General features: G+C 44.2%; 1 protein-coding gene across 3 annotated transcripts in view; it reads right to left on the bottom strand.

Moving 5' to 3' along the window:
* Positions 1–2,618: 2,618 nt before the first annotated feature.
* Positions 2,619–19,928, bottom strand: part of pld1b (phospholipase D1b) — a 90,860-nt gene continuing 73,550 nt past the window's right edge. For 2 of the 3 annotated variants that reach the window (XM_039790583.1, XM_039790584.1), the window contains exons 23-26: positions 18,216–18,350; positions 9,324–9,477; positions 6,993–7,110; positions 2,619–4,031 (exon numbers count right to left, since the gene is read on the bottom strand). In XM_039790583.1, coding sequence (XP_039646517.1) covers positions 3,807–4,031; positions 6,993–7,110; positions 9,324–9,477; positions 18,216–18,350 — 632 coding nt within the window. In that variant the 3' untranslated portion in view covers positions 2,619–3,806. Of the gene's footprint in view, positions 4,032–6,992; positions 7,111–7,976; positions 8,192–9,323; positions 9,478–18,215; positions 18,351–19,928 lie in introns of those variants that run through there. The other variant, XM_039790585.1, reaches the window with a different exon arrangement.

Raw genomic sequence — 19,928 nt, 5'->3', positions numbered from 1 at the left:
TATATACTATTATAAATTATAAATCAGCAACATACTTAGGAAAGTGTAGTACTGCCACGCCTCAAAAAGAAAAACTTTATTATGTGAAAGGTTTATTGTTATAACAAGATATTTTCATGTTATTACAACATACAAACTTATCAAGTTATAATTTATTGTTATAATGTGAAACTCTTCACATTATAACGTGATAAAAATCTTGTTATATACGTAGGCTACTAACGTGATACTGATACGTTTTTCTTTTTTCAGGCGTGGCAGAACTACGCTTCTGTACACATTTTGACTTGGGTATAAAAAAAATTAAATAAATAAAAACATTTCCCCTATTCTGTTATTACTTCCGAATTACAGTTCTTTCCAGAAAGCTTCCCAAGAACTTGCAAAATGTAAAATAAAGTGTCACCAAAAGAATTACAAAGACCAGATCAGAGAATGAAAACAGGTCACTTAAGGCTGAATGTAGAACCCACAGCATGAGGAATGTAAATGAATGTATGTACTGTATTAACATCATCTTTGGCACTTGTGATTTCCCGTTTGACATTAATATTAAAAGCAGGGCTTCAGAGATACGAAACGGCTGAGCGCTCCGTCCGGTTCTTCGTCCCCTTCTCTGCACCGCCGTCTTCATTAAAGTCTCTCTCTCTCTCTCTCTCTCTCTCTCTCTCTCTCTCTCTCTCTCTCTCTCTCTCTCTCTCTCTCTCTCTCTCTCTCTTTTCTCTTAGTGTCTTTGTCAAACTCTCAACACAGAAGAGTCAGAGCAGCGGTTGCCGGGCCCTGGACGTTGCATAGCCGTGTTGGAGAATGAAGGAGCGAGCCGTCGTTTTAAGCAGTTTTTTTTTTTTTTTAACTTAAGGAGTAATAGCTTGTTGGTGAGGGGTGCAGGGGGGAGGCCTGTCAGGCCTCGGAGTTGATCACTTCCATTTTTCCTTCTTTTTTCTTCTTCTTGTAAACATGAGGCCCAGCTTGTCGAGTTCAGCGTCTGCCGGTCCACATGTGTGTTTGCATGTGTGTTTTGAAAAACAATGGGTCTCAATGAGAGTCTCCACGATTTTTCCCAATGAAACTGGCTGAATCTCACTTCTCTTAATCGATATCTCATCTCAAAGCTCTTATTCCTGCGCCGAGGAGCAAGGATGGAGGGAGGATGGAGGAGGGATCTCTGAGGAGCTATGATCGAGGATAGAGGGTGAAGGGATCTCTGAGGAGCTATGATCGAGGATAGAGGGTGAAGGGATCTCTGAGGAGCTATGATCGAGGATAGAGGGTGAAGGGATCTCTGAGGAGCTATGATCGAGGATAGAGGGTGAAGGGATCTCTGAGGAGCTATGATCGAGGATAGAGGGTGAAGGGATCTCTGAGGAGCTATGATCGAGGATAGAGGGTGAAGGGATCTCTGACGGAGCCAAGCGAGGATAGAGGGTGAAGGGATCTCTGAGGAGCTATCAGATCGAGAAAGGGTGAAGGGATCTCTGAGGAGCTATGATCGAGGATAGAGGGTGAAGGGATCTCTGAGGAGCTATGATCGAGGATAGAGGGTGAAGGGATCTCTGAGGAGCTATGATCGAGGACAGAGGGTGAAGGGATCTCTGAGGAGCTATGATCGAGGATAGAGGGTGAAGGGATCTCTGAGGAGCTATGAGCGAGGATACAGAGAGTCCGAGGAGCTATGATCGAGGATACAGAGAGCAGACTTCCCGGAAGGGAATCGTTTATGATTTATAAAATTATGCCAACAAATTATAGGCTATTTTAATAGCTTAGTATTCTATGCAAAAAAAAAAGGTATGTATAAAGGCTTTAGGCCGCCTTACGCAATATATGTAGGGGGCCCCTGCTCTGTCTCTCTTTCAGTTAAGGGGTCCTTGGCTTAAAAAGCGTTGAAGACCCCTGCTTTAGAGGAAAGGAGGTCTCATCCCTCTAAAAACACATTTCCTCGTTTCCTCTCGTCACAAATTATTTCCTTGCGTCTCTCCCGTGTTTCCTCGGTGGGACAGACTAAGACGCGAGGAAGGGAAGCAAGTGGAGGAACCAGGGATGCAATTTAAGGAAAGTGAGATTCAGCAACTATGTGTTATTTAAGCGAGTGGGATGTTGTTCATGTGCATTCAGCGGCACAACCTTCACAACCTCAGCTGATGCCATTTTGGAAGTCATTTTGGCTGCCATCGCTGCAAATTCAGGCGGTAAACAGAACAGCAAACTCAAGCTCTTTTTCTAAACAATGAGAACATTTCACGCTCTGGGAGTTTCCTCTCAGGCTGCAGCTGAATCCCATCTTCTTCTGGGACCAGCAGCTGTGACTCCAAACATTATCTTAAAGGAAAACTACGGTTTGTTACACCTAAGGGTTTACTTTTGAAACTCCTGATATTGGTCCTAAAATAGTAATAGCAAAAATATATTTTTTTTGGTCGAGGTTTGAAATAGAGCTGCAAAGATTAATCAATTAATCGATTAGTTGTCAACTATTAAATGAATCGCCGAGTATTTGATCATATATTAATCGGTTTGAGTCATTTATTATAAAAAAAATTAAATCTAAAATGTGAATGTTTTGAGTTTCTTCTCTCCTCTGTGACAGTAAACTGAATATCTCGGAGTTGTGGACAAAACAGGACATTTGAGGACTTTTTGGGAAACACTGATCCAAATTTTTCACCGTTTTCTGACATTTTTTAGAGACCAAACAACTAATCCGTTCATCCAGAAAATAATCAACAGATGAAAATAATCGGTAGTTCCAGCGCTTTTGTGAAGTGAGCTGAGTCGATACTAGAAAGTGGAGTTAAAACCCTGCAGGCCACTGATTGGTCCGAGAGAATTCACTCTTCACGGGACATCTTGCGCGAACAGACATTTCTAAATAGCCAAGCGACCGTCAATACTATATTATACTATAATATTTGAAATAATGGCAGCCTGCAAAACTACGGCGTACCGTTGATGGAGTGCAGACGCCCCTCTTGTTTGTTTGCTGATGAAAGGATTTTCAGAGTGTCGCGTTGAAGTGCCGTGACAGTTTCACTCTCTGGCGCTATGGCGATCAGTTAAGAATCCCGCCTACTTGTGGCCGGTTAGCTCAGTTGGTAGAGCAGGCGCACATGTGCAGAGGTTTATTCCTCGATGCAGAAGGGTCCAGAAGGTGGCGGTTTTCCTGCATGTCTTCTCCATCTCTCTCGCTTTCCTATCCAATAAAATAAAAAAAATCCAATGAAGGCAGAAATGCCCAAAAAATAAAAAGAATCCCACCCAGTATGGGGGGGGGGGAATAGAGAAAACTACCTGAAATATAGAAAACTACCGGTACCAAAAGTGAGACCCATGCAGAGGCATAAGTAGGTCAGACATTTGCATCTCATAACCAAAATGTTATACGGTAAAGAAACTGTCGAGCTGTCCTTTAAACTCTAAAAGGTAGTTCAGACGGATGATGTTTCTGTGGGAAGATGCACGGCCGGACTGCGCCAAGATCAAGGTATTTACTGCACTAGTTAGAATTATCATTCAGCTTTTTCCTTCAGCTTTCAAATCACATTTGAGCAGCAAATGTGATCCGAAGCCTGGGAGGCTCGCCAACAAACTGCTGTTAGTCGGTTTTGTAACCATAAAAAAAATTTGTAAAAGGAGTAAATAAATAAAAAACCTTGAAACAGTGGCAGGTTTTAAAAATAGGCTGCTCAGCCTGTTTTCAGCCAATACGACCTCCAAACTGGCACCAGAGTGGGATTGATCAGCCCGTCAGTCTTCCATAAGCTGCGCTGCGCGTGAACACATGAACACACATGGTGGGTCTCTCCGTCTCAGGTCCAGGTCTCCATGGGCACCATGGCCTCCTTGGAGCCGATGGGGGGGAGCAGGTTCTGCTCGCACAGGAACCGGAGAGGGAACTGGACCGCGAAGCCGCGGATCTTCTTCAGCTCTTCTTGAGCCTTGGCCGGGTCCTCCCGGTCCAGGCCCGGCTTGGCCACGTAGCCCTCCAGCTCCACGATGTTTCGCACGTCGCTGGACGGAAGAACACGGAAAACCTGAAGAGAAGAGGACGGACAAGTCAGAGAGACAACCAAGGGATTAGTATCGAGAACTGGTTCTGAGGCTCTCAGCTTAAGGGCGCTTTGCTTACAACCTATAGTTCGGTAGACTCGGTGCAATTTGGAGGTGAGGTTGCAAATTTCTTTTAATTTAAAGTGCCCATATTATGAAAAAATCACTTTTTCTGGGATTTGGGGTGTTCTTTTGTGTCTCTGGTGCTTCCACACACATACAAACTTTGAAAAAAATCCATCCATGCTGTTCTGAGTGAGATACGGTTTCTGAATGTGTCCTGCCTTCAGTCTCCTAGTGAGCTGTTCAAAATCGGCTCGGACTGTGACGTCACAGTCCGAAATGAGCTGGCTAACCGCAACCGTTAGCTCGTAGCTAACGGTTAGCATGCTAACGCTAGTATGCATGCTACGCCGTTCTCAATAGCAAAGCACTGCTACAACACACACAAGTTCACCATAATCTACAAAAGAACTACTTACATGTGCGCCCTCATTTAGAAGTCTCCCAGCTAATCCTGCCTTGTAACTGACCAAAGTTGGAGAAACAGGCTTTCTTTTACTGTCTCTAGAGTTAGCTAGCTGACATGCTCTACATCTGAGCTTCTGAGCATGTGCGAGTGCAATCAAAGATAGTACAGAAGAAGAAGAAGAAAAGAGGTCTCACTCTGTAGCTAAAACAGAAACCAGGTGAAAAGAGGATCTGCAGCAGTGAGAGAGAGCTGTGCAGTACAACAACAATATGGTGTTTTTAGAAAATTAAACCATGTAAACCTATTCTGGTACAACCTTAAAATACAGTTATGAACCTGAAAATGAGCATAATATGGGCGCTTTAAGGAAAGTGAGACTCAGCAACTATGCGTTATTAAAGCGAGTGGGATGTTGTTCATGTGCATGCAGCGGCACTGCTGGTACGGAGGCTTTGTTCACAACCTCAGCTGATGCCATTTTGGAAGTCATTTTGGCTGCCATCGCTGCAAATTCAGGCGGTAAACAGAACAGCAAACTCAAGCTCTTTTTCTAAATAATGAGAACATTTCACGCTCTGGGAGTTTCCTCTCAGGCTGCAGCTGAATCCCATCTTCTTCTGGGACCAGCAGCTGTGACTCCAAACGTTATCTTAAAGGAAAACTATGCATTGTCACAAACCGGCTCATGGCCTGTGGCAACAATGAGGGGACACCAACAACAAGTATAGGCCAATCAAGAAAATACTTTATTGTAAACCAAAAATATTAACTTTTAAAAAAAGAAAAAGGAATGAGGTGTTACCGGTAATACTGCACTTTTTCTAATGCACCAAACACTGAGGCTGTGTCTCAAACACTTATTTTGAAGTATATCGTGTAGATAACGCAAAAAGTCTGCACTGAAAGTACCAGGATGACCCCCTAAAAACGGTCAAAAAGTTCAGTGAGGAACGATGGACCCTACTCGCACTAAACGGGCGCCATCTTTACTACACAACGGAAAGGGGGAGGCTCCACGCCCCTTGATCGGCCGCTGATTGGACGAACGCGTCACGTGGGTCTGAATACGAGCTCGTAATTTACGAAAATAGTTCACCGAAACGTGTTCCTGAAAACATTTTAAGCGAGAAATAGGCCGTGCAGCTGCTGGATCTGTCGGGGATTTTTTTTGATCAACAAAGTTCAGTTTAAAAGATTTTTCTGAGATTTTGAGAGGCGGCGAGCCGAGCGACCGCTACTCATTTGCATACAGGAAAGCCCGTAATTTTGGCGGGCTGGAAAATCGCGTTCACTTGTGTTGCGTTCGTCACTCTCATCCCGCTCGTCGTTTCCAGTAAGTGTTTTAACATAAGCGTTCCTTTTGGGACGATACCAACCATCCAAAGTGGGCACTACGGCAGGAAGTGGTCAGTGACCATTAGCGGTGTGTGCTGACGGAAGTATGCGGAATGAGACACAGTCTGACTCTTAAAAATTCGGAGGTGTACGACCACGCGCCGCGACAGCTTGGGGAGCACGACAGCCGCTGTGATGTCATTTCATGGCACTATGCACTAACCTTCACCCTGGACTTTACATCTGCCCATTGCATATCAGCGTTGTAATGTAACGGAGTACATATACTTCGTTACTGTACTTAAGTAGAAATTTCACGTATCTGTACTTTACTTCGCTATTTAAATTTATGTCAACTTTCACTTTTACTCCACTACATTTCCTAGATAAAATGTATACTTTTACTCCGTTATATTTCCAATTAGCATCTTCGTTACTCGTTACTAAAAGACGACCACCCCGACGATAGCGGTGAACTTGGTGAACAGGGTAGTGATGAAGATAACGTCAGACACCCGTGGCCGTATTTGCAAGAAATGTTTCTGTACATTGATGTCAGCTCTAAAAATATGCTGTTTGTTCTTTAAACTTAAGAGAATTGTGCCTGAAAAGTCCTAGAAAAGAATGTGATTTTGATTTGATGAGTGAGAGTAAGAAGATATGGGAACCCTGAATATGCTTTATGCTTTACTATAAGAAAGCCACAATAAAGTTCACAATAAAAGTTCTAACCGCTTGCTTTAAAAAAAAAAAGAAAATTACTTTTGATACTTAAGTACAGTATATATCAGATACTTTAAGACTTTTACTTAAGTAATATTCTAAAAGGTAACTTTCACTTCTACCAAAGTCTTTTTCTAGTACGATACTTGTACTTTTAGTCAAGTATTGCTTTCTAGTACTTTATACAACACTGTTGCATATACTAGATATTCTTTGCACATTATTATATGTGTAAATATATAAATAGTTATTTTGTATGTATATATTTGTTTTCTGTATTAATTGTTTATTTCATATTAATGATTAATATGTTTGTTTATGTTTTCACCATTCACCAAGGGCAAATTCAACGCATGGTCTATTTATTGCTTTTTTCTGATTGTGATTGTGATTGTGACATGAACATCAGACTGACCTTCTGGTAAATGGAGGCGTTGCGAGCGCAGGTGGCCATCCAGACCTCCTTGTAGAACTGGTCACTGATGGGATCAGACACGTCGATGGAGGGATCGGTGTGAGCGCCCAAAATCATCCTGAGACAGAGACAGAGAGACAGAGACAGAGAGAGAGAGAGAGACAAAGAGAGAGAGAGAGACAAATAGAGACAAAAAGAGGGACAGAGAGAGAGACAGAGAGAGAGAGACAGAGACAGAGAGAGAGAGACAAAGAGAGAGAGAGAGAAAAATAGAGACAAAAAGAGGGACAGAGAGAGAGACAGAGAGAGAGAGAGACAGAGAGAGACAAAGAGAGACAAAAAAGAGGGACAGAGAGAGAGAGAGACAAAGAGACAAAAAGAGGGACAGAGAGAGAGACAGAGAGAGAGAGACAGAGAGAGACAAAGAGAGAGAGAGACAGAGAGAGACAAAGAGAGAGAGAGACAGAGAGAGACAAAAAGAGGGACAGAGAGAGAGAGAGAGAGAGAGAGAGAGACAGAGAGAGACAAAGAGAGAGAGCGAGACAGAGAGAGACAAAAAGAGGGACAGAGATAGAGAGACAGAGAGAGAGAGAGAGACAGAGATAGACAAAAAGAGGGACAGAGAGACACAGAGAGAGACAAAGAGACAAAGAGAAAGAGAGAGGCAAAAAGAGGGACAGAGAGAGAGAGAGACAGAGAGACAGAGAAAGAGAGACAGAGAGAGAGAGACAAAGAGAGGGACAGAGAGAGACAGAGAGAGGGACAGAGAGAGAGACAGAGAGAGAGAGGGACAGAGAGAGAGAGACAAAGAGAGGGACATAGAGAGACAGAGAGAGGGACAGATAGAGAGACAGATAGAGAGACAAAGAGAGACAGAGAGAGACAGACAGAGAGAGAGAGAGACAGACCGAGAGAGACAGTGAGAGTGAGAGAGAGAGAGACAAAGAGAGGGACAGAGAGAGATACAAAGAGAGAGAGACACACAGAGAGAGACAGAGAGACAAAGAGAGAGACAGAGAGAGAGAGAGACAGTGAGAGAGAAAAAAACATGTCAGGAGAACATAAAACTTGACACAAGATGGACTTAGGATGTTGTGTGTTAGAATTTTTTTCACACACACACACACACACACACACACACACACACACACACACACACACACACACACACACACACACACAAACACAAACAATACAAGCTGAAGGGGAAAATGAGAGAGAGAGAGAGAGAGAGAGAGGGGAGGGGAGGGGGGGAGGAGGGGAAATGCTGAAACTCTGCAGGATATTGCGAGCTGTGATGTTTGGTAACAAGAAGCAGAAGTGATGAGGACACGGACACGGTTCCTTAAAGAAGACAAAAGTCTGATCGGTCATCTTCGGTCTGTCGAACCAGCTTCCATCAGCGTAGACCCGTGGATACTGTCAGCTACGAGTCTTAAAATCCTTTTACGTTGTTCAAATTCTCTTGATTCTTTTAAAAAGCAGTTGAAGGCTTTTAGTTAGACGAGAGTTTTTAAGGCCGTCTGATTTGATGTACCTATGTTTTTCTTTTGTCTTTTATTAATTGTATATTATAGACTTGACTTACTTACTTTCTACATGATAAAAATGACATGCACATTTAAGATCTGTTACTCTCGACTAGAGATTAAGATGAAAGATTATTATCTAATGCAACCAAAATAAAAAGCATTAAAGACTCATAAATAAATCACCACTGCTGCATGCAAATACAAAGTATGCAGTGTAAAAAATCATGTAGCGTAGAGCTGCAAAGATGAATCGATTAGTTGTCGACTATTAAATTAATTGCCAACTATTTTGATAATCGATTAATTAGTTTGAGTCATTTTTTTATGAAAATATAAATACAATGTCTCGGATTCTAGCTTTGTTAAATGTGAATATTGTTCTAGTGTCTTCTCTCCTCTGGGACAGTAAACTGAATATCTTTGAGTTGTGGACAAAACGAGACATTTGAGGACGTCGTCTTGGTGCTTTTTGGGGAAACACTGATCCACATTTTTCACCATTTTCTGACATTTTAGAGACCAAATAACTAATCCATTCATCGAGACAAATATCAACAGATTAATCGACAATAAAAATAATCTTTAGTTGCAGCCCTATATAAGTGTTGATGCAAGATTTCTCTTTCCCCTAAACTTCTCTTAAATCATGTTACATATCTTCAACTGTCACCTTAAGTTAAATCTGCAAAGATGCACCAGATACAGACAGACAGACAGACAGAGCAGAGAGATAGATAGATAGATAGATAGATAGATAGATAGATAGATAGATAGATAGATATTCAGGATGTTTCAGTACTTGAAGCACTCGAGGCGGAGCTGCAGAGCGTATCTTCCAGCTTGGTACTCCTGGCCGTCCATTACCGCGGCAACCGTCTCCGAGTCCTCCACGATCACGGCCACCTCGCTGTCTCTCTTTCCCAGCATGCTCCGGTCGTTGATGTTGGCAGAACCTGCAGGTCACACGAGGTTAACGAGGAGACGAGTGAGACCCCCAGAGCCGTCCAGCAGGCGGCGCTGCAGCGCCAGAACTCAGACTCTCTCCACACCTTCATAGATCAACATGTGTCAAACCCCAGGCCCGCGGGCCAAATCCGGCCCCTCGCACATTTTGATCCGGCCCCGCATATTAATTTAGGTTCATAATACATTTTGGCCCAACTAGTCTTTGTTGCTTTATATGAAGTTTTTGTCACTTTTTTCAGCATTTTTGCCACTTTTTCAGACGTTTTTGTCGCATTTTTTTCTGATATTTTTGTGTCACTTTTTTCTTTGATGCTAAGTTACATTTTTTGGGGCTTTATGTCGACCAAGCTGTACGTGAGAAGACTATGTGAGACCTGCAATAATACAGATGTTTGACCTTGTTCGATTAAATAAAAGCAGGTCAATAAAAATGTCCATGTCTGGCCCTTAGTGAAAATGAGTTTGACGCCCCTGTCATAGATCAACGTCAGGATGTTTACGTGCGCGTGTATATTTTAGTTTTATGTCATCTAACGTGACGTAACACCCGAGTCTCTTCTCATGGAAATATTTGTCCGGATCTGTGAGCGGAGTTTAGTTAGTTCTGTTTTGACTGGAGACGTCCGCTCTGTTTTTGCTTGCTTTTTGGGTTTTAGTTGGGCGCTGAACGCGTTCTGTGTCGTCATATATAAACAGAAACATATATTTATGCAAATAAAGAAGGAGATGAACGATAGGAAAATACACAAAATCAGATACTCCAAAGAAACACATGAATGCCTCATAAGTAAAACATACTGTACTGTTCATACAATATTTAACAATCGGAATGAATTACTCCAAAACACGTCTCCACTCTCAAATAAAAAGGGCATGAAAGTTCATGATTTCTTTAATATTTTCTTTAAGATTTATTTTTAGGGCCACCGTATACACGCGCTGGACAAAATAACAGAAACATCTGCTGAATTCAATGCAATATTATAGTCATACTTTTCATTTATGGTGTTGATTAAATCTTCCAATGGGTAGTTTGCATCTGAATTTAACATGGTTTCTGGAGGCATATTACATTACACGTCATTTAGCTGACACTTTTATCCAAAGCGACTTACAGTTGCTACACATCTCAGAGGTAACACGCCTCTGGAGCAACTAGGGGTTAAGTGCCTTGCTCAAGGACACACTGGTTGATGTATCGCAGTGGGATTCAAACCCAGGTCTCCTGCACCAACGGCATGTGTCATATCCACTGGGCCATCGCTGCATATATTTTGGGGGGGAGGGGGAAATGCAAGAGATTTGTTTTTTTGTGATTGTTGAGGGCAAAAATCCTTGATTATGCCGCACATTTTCTTAAAAAAAAGCGATGGAATATGCTATATGATATTTATGCAATTTTATGCGATGAAATTGCGGGAACTTGCAAAAACTGGTTTGATGAAAAAGAGAAAAAAAAGTGATTTCCCCCCCCAACACCCTGCTTTTCGATGATGTTCACGTTACTTCATAACGTTCCCATGGCAACAGGGGAAAAAGGCTGCTCTTGTGTGAAGTAAACGCAACATTTTTCATACTTCCTGCTAAGATATATTATGGGACTTTATTGCAGCGAAAATGCGGGGGTTATGAAATCATGCAAGCCCCGCATATTTTGCGCGGAAATCTGCAATTTATGCGGCGAAAGTGCGGCGTATTTTAAAAAATGCGGGCCCCCCCGCATGAATATGCGGACTTTGGCTGATTATGCGTTGAATTATGCGATCGCATAATCGCGTTTTTCTGGACTGATATAAATAAATAACCGCTCAGGGGGCTCGAACGCACGATTTAAACCTTCAACCTTGCAGCGCACGCGTGCGTCCGTCTCTTTTCTTTCTCTGTGAAATGAAGCTGCCTTCAAGTGCGGTCGGAAATGTCGAGATCTCTAAACTTTCACGTAGATTGAAACTTTGGAGCCTTTGGCTTTAACGAGGTGACACGATGCACACGGTTCCTAAAAAAAGACATCCTGAAACGTGATGTTTTGAACATGCAGAACGTTTTTGAACAATATAGGAGAAGAATTTATTAGATTCAATACGAATTTAGATTAAATTACATTCACCAGTGGCCTGGTGAGCTCAGTTGGTAGAGCGGGCGCCCATATATAGAAGTTTACTCCTGGACGCAGAGGCCCTTTGCTGCATGTCATTCCCCTCTCTCTCTCCCCTTTCATGTCTTCATCTGTCCTGTGAAAATAAAGGCCTAAAAATGTCCCCCCAAACATTTTTATTCACCAGAATGCAAGAAGTTAAGTAATGACGCTCCAAATGATCCCGATATAATGTGTCCCCCCCCCCCCCGAAATGTTAAAACGAAACCTAAGCCCTTGGTTTCAAATGAAGCACAATGTCCACTAGTCTGTCGACATAAAATGGGGTAAAATAGCTGAAAACAGGTCCATTGTGGCAGGAAATGTGTATGGAGGGAACAGGAGGGGAAATCTTGGTGTTTTTTGCCCCCCAATTCGCCTTCCAGGCAGCACGGCAATGGTTATGTTTAGGGTTAGCTGCCTGGAAGGCGACGTTGGACGCAAAAAACACCATCGAATGGAAATCTAGGACACGATACCTTCAATTCTGCCAGCTAATAAGATAATAAGAAATGAACTGATCACAGCTCATAGACGTGCAACAAGTACACGTTGCTCTCTTTAATCCTTGTGTTGTCTTCCCCTCCACTATGAAATTTTTTTTTATCACTTTTTCTGTTGTTTTTGTTGCTTTGTCTGACTATTTGTCACTTATTTTCCAACATTTTTGTCACTATTTCAAAGTTTTGGGCACTTTCTCAAAACATTTTTGACATTTTCTTCCGTTTTTATGGTGGTTTTTGGCGCTTTTTTCAACATTTTTAACACTTTTCCCAACGTTTTGTCACTTTTTTTTTTTTTACATTTTTTATTTTACATTACATTACTTCTTCTCCGTGAACCATCACCTTATCGTGGTGGAGAGGTTTGTGTGTCTCTGTGAACCTGAGGGCTGTGTTGTCTGGAGCTTTGTGCTCCTGGTAGGGTCTCCCAAGGCAAAGTGGTCTCAGGTGAGGGGCCAGACAAAGAATGGTTCAAAAACCCCAATGGAAAAACAAGGTAGAAATGGAGTGACCCTGCCCGGAGGAAGCCCGGGGCCCCGTCTGGAGCCAGGCCCAGACGGCGGGCTCGTCGGCGGCGCCCGGTGGCGGGTTTGCCACGGAGCCCGGCCGGGCACAGCCCGAACAAGCTACGTGGCTCCCCATTCTCCAGCCCATGGGCCCACCACCTGTGGGAGGAACCGCTGGGGTCGCTTGCGCTGCCACATGGGTGGCAGTGAAGGTCAGGGGGCCCCGACGGACCAGACCCGGGCAGCAGACGCTGGCTCTGGGGACGTGGAACGTCACCTCTCTGTGGGGAAGGAGCCGGAACTGGTGCGGGAGGTGGAGCGCTACCGGTTAGATCTGGTGGGGCTTACCTCTACGCACAGTCGGTTCTGGAACTGTACTCCTGGATAGGGGTTGGACTCTTTTCTTCTCCGGAGTTGCTCAGGGTGTGCGGCCGGGCGGGTGTGGGATACTAAAAGCAGCCCCGGCTGAGCGCCGCTGCGTTGGAGTTTACCCCGGTGGACGAAGGGTCGCCTCCCTACGCCTGCGGGGTTGTGGGGGAAAACTCTGACTGTTGTTTGTGCATATGCACCAAACAGGAGTTCGGGTATTCGGCCTTCTTGGAGACCTTGAGTGGAGTCCTGCATGGGGCACCAGTGGGGGAATCCATTGTTCTGCTGGGGGACTTCACAGCCGTGGGCAATGATGGAGACACCTGAGAGGCGTGATTGGGAGGAACGGCCTCCCTGATCTAAACCAGAGTGGTTGTTTGTTGTTGGACTTCTGTGCTAGTCATGGATTGTCTATACGAACACCATGTTCAATTATAGGGATGCTCATAAGTGTACCTGGTACCAGAGCACCCTAGGCCGAAGGTCAATGATCGATTTTATAATCGTTTCATCTGATCTGAGGCCGTATGTTTTGGACACTCGGGTGAAGAGAGGGGCAGAGCTGTCAACCGATCACCATCTGGTGGTGAGTTGGGTCAGGGGTGGGGAAGACTCTGGACAGACCTGGTAAGCCCAAACGTGTAGTGCGGGTAAATTGGGAACGTCTGGAGGAGGCCCCTGTCCAACGGACTTTCAACTCGCACCTCCGGCGGAGCTTTTCGTGCATCCCTGTGGAGGCTGGGGGCATTGAACCAGAGTGGACAATGTTCAAAGTTTCCATTGCTGAAGCTGCGGCGAGGAGCTGTGGTCTTAGGGTCTTAGGTGCCTCAAGGGGCGGTAACCCACGAACACCGTGGTGGACACCGGTGGTCAAGGAAGGCCGTCCGACTAGAAGAAGGAGTCTTTCCGGGATATGTTATCCCAGAGGACTCCGGAGGCAGTTGCAGGGTACCGAAGGGCCCGAAGGGCTGCAGCCTCTGCCGTGAAAGAGGCAAAGCAGCGGGTGTGGGAGAAGTTTGGAGAAGACATGGAGAAGGACTTTTCGGTTCGGCACCAAAGTGCTTCTGGAAAACTGTTCGCCACCTCAGGAGGCGGGGAACCATCCAAGCTGTGTACAGTAAGGATGGGACACTGTTGACCTCAACTGAGGAGGTAATAGGGCGGTGGAAGGAGCATTTTGAGGAACTCCTGAATCCGACTAATGCCCTCTATGTTAGAGGCAGAGCTGGAGGATGACGGGGATTGTCGTCGATTTCCGGGCGGAAGTCACTGATGTAGTCAAACAACTCCACAGTGGCAAAGCCCCGGGGATTGATGAGATCCGTCCAGAAATGCTCAAGGCTCTGGGTGTGGAGGGGCTGTCCTGGTTGACCGTCTCTTCAACATTGCGTGGAAGTCTGGAACAGTGCCAAAGGAGTGGCAGACTGGGGTGGTGGTTCCCCTTTTAAAAAGGGGACCAGAGGGTGTGTGCCAATTACAGGGGTATCACACTTCTCAGCCTCCCTGGTAAAGTCTACTCCAAGGTGCTGGAAAGGAGGGTTCGGCCGATAGTCGAACCTCAGGTTGAGGAGGAACAATGCGGTTCCGTCCTGGTCGGTGGAACAACGGACCAGCTCTTCACTCGCAAGGATCCTGGAGGGGCCTGGGAGTATGCCTAACCGGTCTACATGTGTTTTGTGGATTTGGAGAGACGTATGACCCGGGTCCCCCGGGAGAGTACTGTGGGAGGTGCTGCGTGAGTATGGGGTGAGGGGTCTCTACTCCAGGGCCATCCAATCTCTATACGACCAAAGTGAGAGCTGTGTCCGGGTTTCCGGCGAGTAAGTCGGACTTCGTTTCAGGTGAGGGTTGGCCTCCCCGCCAGGGCTGCGCTTTGTCACCAATCCTGTTTGTAATATTTATGGACAGGATATCGAGGTAGTCGGGGTGGGGAGGGTTGCGGTTCGGTGGGCTGGGGATCTCATCGCTGCTTTTGCAGATGATGTGGTCCTGATGACATCATCGGCCTGCGACCTTCAGCACTCACTGGATCGGTTCGCAGCCGAGTGTGAAGCGGTTGGGATGAGGATCAGCACCTCTAAATCGGAGGCCATGGTTCTCAGCAGGAAACCGATGGAATGCCTTCTCCAGGTAGGGAATGAGTCCTTACCCCAAGTGAAGGAGTTCAAGTACCTTGGGGTTTTGTTCGCGAGTGAGGGGACAATGGAGCGGGAGATTGGTCGGAGAATCGAGCGCGGGGTGCGGTATTACATTCCATCTATCGCACCGTTGTGACGAAAAGAGAGCTGAGCCAGAAGGCAAAGCTCTCGATCTACCGGTCAGTTTTCGTTCCTACCCTCACCTATGGTCATGAAGGCTGGGTCATGACCGAAAGAACGAGATCCAGGGTGCAAGCGGCCGAAATGGGTTTCCTCAGGAGGGTGGCTGGCGTCTCCCTTAGAGATAGGGTGAGAAGCTCAGTCATCCGTGAGGAGCTCGGAGTAGAGCCACTGCTCCTTTGCGTCGAAAGGAGCCAGTTGAGGTGGTTCGGGCATCTGGTGAGGATGCCCCCTGGGCGCCTCCCTAGGGAGGTGTTCCAGGCACGTCCAGCTGGGAGGAGGCCTCGGGGAAGACCCAGGACTAGGTGGAGGGATTATATCTCCAACCTGGCCTGGGAACGCCTCGGGATCCCCCAGTCGGAGCTGGTTAATGTTGCTCGGGAAAGGGAAGTTTGGGGTCCCCTGCTGGAGCTGCTCCCCCCGCGACCCGACACCGGATAAGCGGACGAAGATGGATGGATGGATGGATTACATTACTTTGAAAAAATGGTCAAATTTGATGATTTAAAAAAATCATGCCAACAGATATTTTAATAGCTTAGTATTCTATGCATTAAAAAGGTATGCATAGTTATTACATTGTAAAGCTTTATTACATTGTAAAGCTCTTTACTGTGCAATGCATTCCCACATATGTGTTGTATTGTATTGTTCTGTATTAATAGTATTGTGTGGGGACTATTTTTAAAGTACCTGGCTGCGAAGACACCTTAATTTCCTGCTGGGGATTAATAAAGCTCTCTCTCTCTCTCTCTCTCTCTCTCTCTCTCTCTCTCTCTCTCTCTCTCTCTCTCTCTCTCTCTCTCTCTCTCTCTCTCTCTCTCTCTCTCTCTCTCTCTCTCTCTCTCTCTCTCTCTCTCTCTCTCTCTCTCTCTCTCTCTCTCTCTCTCTCTCTCTCTCTCTCTGCTTTAGGCTGCCCACACGTAATTGTAGGCCCAGTTTAATATGCAACTTCATTTTATACAATATGTAGTAGGGGGTCCCTGTCCCATCCCTCTCCCATTTAAGGGGTCCTTGGCTTAAACAACATTGAAGATCCCTGCTTTAGGGTATGTGGAACGTAAATGTTTTTTAAAAACCTCCCTATGATCAGAAGAAATCTACCATCTGAAAGCTGTGGCTGCTTTGATGTGCAGCTCTTCCCTCTGCTGGTAGAACTGACGGTTTATTTTTAGCCTGAGCGGCTGCAGAGGGAAACTGAAACCTCCCCACAACCCACACCAAACAGAACATTATCAGGCTTTTAAAATGTTTCTCATCTTGTAGTTTTTCTTCTGTACTTTCTTTAATATATATTTATTTATATATATTTATATATATATATATATATATATATATATATATATATATATATATATATATATATATATATATATATATATATGCGCAGGCTTCAAAATTAACATTTTCGTCTACCAGCCAAATGGCTAATGAATGTTCAAATATTACCAGCCATTCAATAGATTACCATTGGTTTTTTGGCTGGTGAGTGAAGCAAATCTACCAGCCACTTGCATATTTCACCAGCATTTGGCTGGTAAACGGTGCTAATTTAGAACCCTGTATATATATATATATATATATATATATATATATAAAAGGTTTTCATCACTGTCTCTCTCTGTCTCTGCAGCTCCTGTTTCCTACTCCTCTATTATACATGTTCAGTCAGTGTCAGCGGAATATTTCATTACGTCTGTCATCTTTTAATCTTGTAATGGAGGAATTCAAGCAGCTTTATGGACATCAGCGGTATGAAAGGCCAACATTGAATACTGCACTTGCATATATACCGGTACTAACCACTTGATTAGATCTTTTCTGCCCACCGTTGTGAAACTTATGAACGACTTGTGATTTTCTGCTCGTTTACCTGAGATCTTTTTGACATCATTTCTAAGGTTTCATATGTATAGCCTATTTCATTGCTCTTGTTTTTTGGTGCTTCACTTATTTTGACTTGACCTTTTTATTAATTACCTGCATCAATTGCAAACACATTTCGTGGCTGGGTGTGTTTTGAGACGTACACTAAACAGCTGTATTAATGAGGATCTCTAATCCATACAGTATTGTCAAAGTATTTCTTCCATACTGTGATGAGATGCCAGCATGTCTTTCATATCTTCTCCGCTGTGTCCCGTCTGACTCATGTCTTTCGTTTGTACTTGTTAAGTGACTTTAAATAATCTCAGGATTGTTATTAATTACTGACGAAAGAACCGTGGAAGAGAATTAAAGTGCAGAAGTGTAAGAGGAAGACTTGACCTACTTCAGTGTGTGTGTGTGAGAGAGAAAATAAGAAGTTACAGAAGTTAAAGAAGGAAGAAAGGGGATTTTATGTGTAAATCAACCTGATTGCCCGTGTGTGTGTGTGTGTGTGTGTGTGTGTGTGTGTGTGTGTGTGTGTGTGTGTGTGTGTATAAATGAATAGTTTTAGGAGATGATTTGTAGTTTGAGGGCAGGGACTACTTTTCCCTTTGTTAAACCTACCCGAACTCCATAGAGAAATGTTGCAATTTAGGCAGATATGCACAATCATACCACCATTTTTCGTGTGTGTGTGTGTGTGTGTGTGTGTGTGTGTGTTTGAACGTGTTTTAGGCATTAAATAAGTAAAAGGCATGGGAGAAATTATCCTTTTCCTCCAACAGAAGAGGTTTTCCATTTTTACCAAAATCTACGCTTCCCTTCCCCTTTGTTTTAGAGGACAGCTCATCAATTATTAGCTCTTTAAAAATGTGCCAATGTTTTCATCAAAGGACTTAGGGTTACAGTACGTATGTGAAGTATTTAATTCTGGCCTAGGCGGCTTGTCATATAAACGTCTGGTGTGATCGAGGTGTCTAGCACGCTGGGAGTCAGCGAAGTGGCCACAGAAAATAGGAAAAGTACCGATGATGACGGTGTTGTCGTCGGCGATGAGCATCTTGCTGTGGACGTAGATGAGCTCGGTGACCAGCTTCCCCTCCAGCTCTGCGTGAGTCCTCAGACCGGCGAAGGAGATGTAGTTGATCCACTGGTCGTCCACTGGAAACCCCAAACAGACAGTCAGGGCCCCAACACGGCAGGAGATCGGTGGCAGCACAGATTGGAATTTAAGTTTTCAGTTCATTCAATCATCAGGGCGACCGTTAGAGGGCATTATTGTCTTTTCTTCCATTCATAAGAACAGATCTAGAGTCTCTGCACGTTCATATTCATAAAGTACTAAAATAAACCTGAAGTAAGAAGTTAAAACTAAGAAAACTTTCCAAAAATACTCGACACCAGGGGTGAAAAATAAAAAAGCTAAAATCATAAAGCCTCTGTATGTACAGCTGGGGGGGGGCATGTACAGTATGTCTAACCTACAATATAGGAATCATTTATGAAAACTTTGATTTTAGTCTGTCATTAAAGCTCAGCTGAATCCAACTGAAACCCAATTCTGCCCCAAATGCACCCACACAAAACCACATATATGACAGAAAACACATGCACGAGCCCAAAATATAAAGCAGGCTCATCTGCATTCTGATATTATGTTTTTTTTTTGTTTTTTTTAAGATCAGTTGTGCCTTTAATCTCCCGGCTGGGACGATATTCTTTGGTCCCAATTAGATTCTTTCACCATTCGTGGGTGCTGATTGGATTTGTGTTGCGGCAGTGTTTCCTCTATGTTGATTTTGTAGTGGCGGCCCACCATGGCAAAATTTCTGCCACCACGGTAAAAAATGTAGTCGCGGTTAGCTTTTAAATGATCCTGCCGACATAATGCACCCGTTGGCTGCTGCTCACATTGCAATTTAACAACAAGTAGAACTATTCAGAGGTTATTGGGTCCGTCCAGTTTAAATCCACATCCTGTTGTGTCAATGGAGTTTATTGTCAAAATGTTCGGACAGACCTGCCCCCACTGCTAAAAAATAAATCCTAAAGTATTGAGATTTTCTTTTCCTTATTTAACAAAAACAAAAGTTGATTGAAACACTTCTAGAGACAATGGACCCTGGCACAGGTGCGTTTAGGGCGTGTCCAAATCCACGTGGGGCGCCTGGTTCTAAAGGGTTGTACTTAGTGTCTTCATTAATCAGAGGTGTGTTTTGGGCGTAACATTAAACAATCAACCAATCAGAGAGCAGCTCCCATTCCCTTTAAAAGCCAGGCGCGTTGGGACCTTGGAGCATTGCTGTTATGATGGAGGATTTGCTGAGAAGGAAGGAGAGACATTCAGGAGAAGTGAAGTGAAAGCGCGCGAGCAGATCATATACGGCACGAGCACTGTGCCGCCAAAACTCCACGAGGTGAAGCAAGCGTTAAAATAACAACGAAATGCTGCGTTGTTGACTTTAGACCAGGTTTTTGTTGGTCAATGGCGCGATCACTTCCCGCTTAGATCGTTAAAATAGGGCCCATTGTCTCTAGAAGTGTATCATTCAACTTTAGTTTTTGTCAAAGAAGGAAAAGAAAATCTCAATACTCAATTGTACAATTGTGGGAATTGTAGAATCACAATGAATAAAAACTGCAAATCCAATCGGCACCCACGTATGGTGAAAGAATCTTATTGCGACCAAAGCATATCGTCCCAGCCGGGAGATTAAAGGCACAACTGATCTAAAAAAA

Source organism: Perca fluviatilis, chromosome 22 (genome assembly GCF_010015445.1).
Source record: "Perca fluviatilis chromosome 22, GENO_Pfluv_1.0, whole genome shotgun sequence".
Taxonomy (NCBI): Eukaryota; Metazoa; Chordata; class Actinopteri; order Perciformes; family Percidae; genus Perca; species Perca fluviatilis.
Note: the sequence above shows the minus strand (reverse complement) of the source record. Positions and strands in the feature narration are given on the sequence as shown.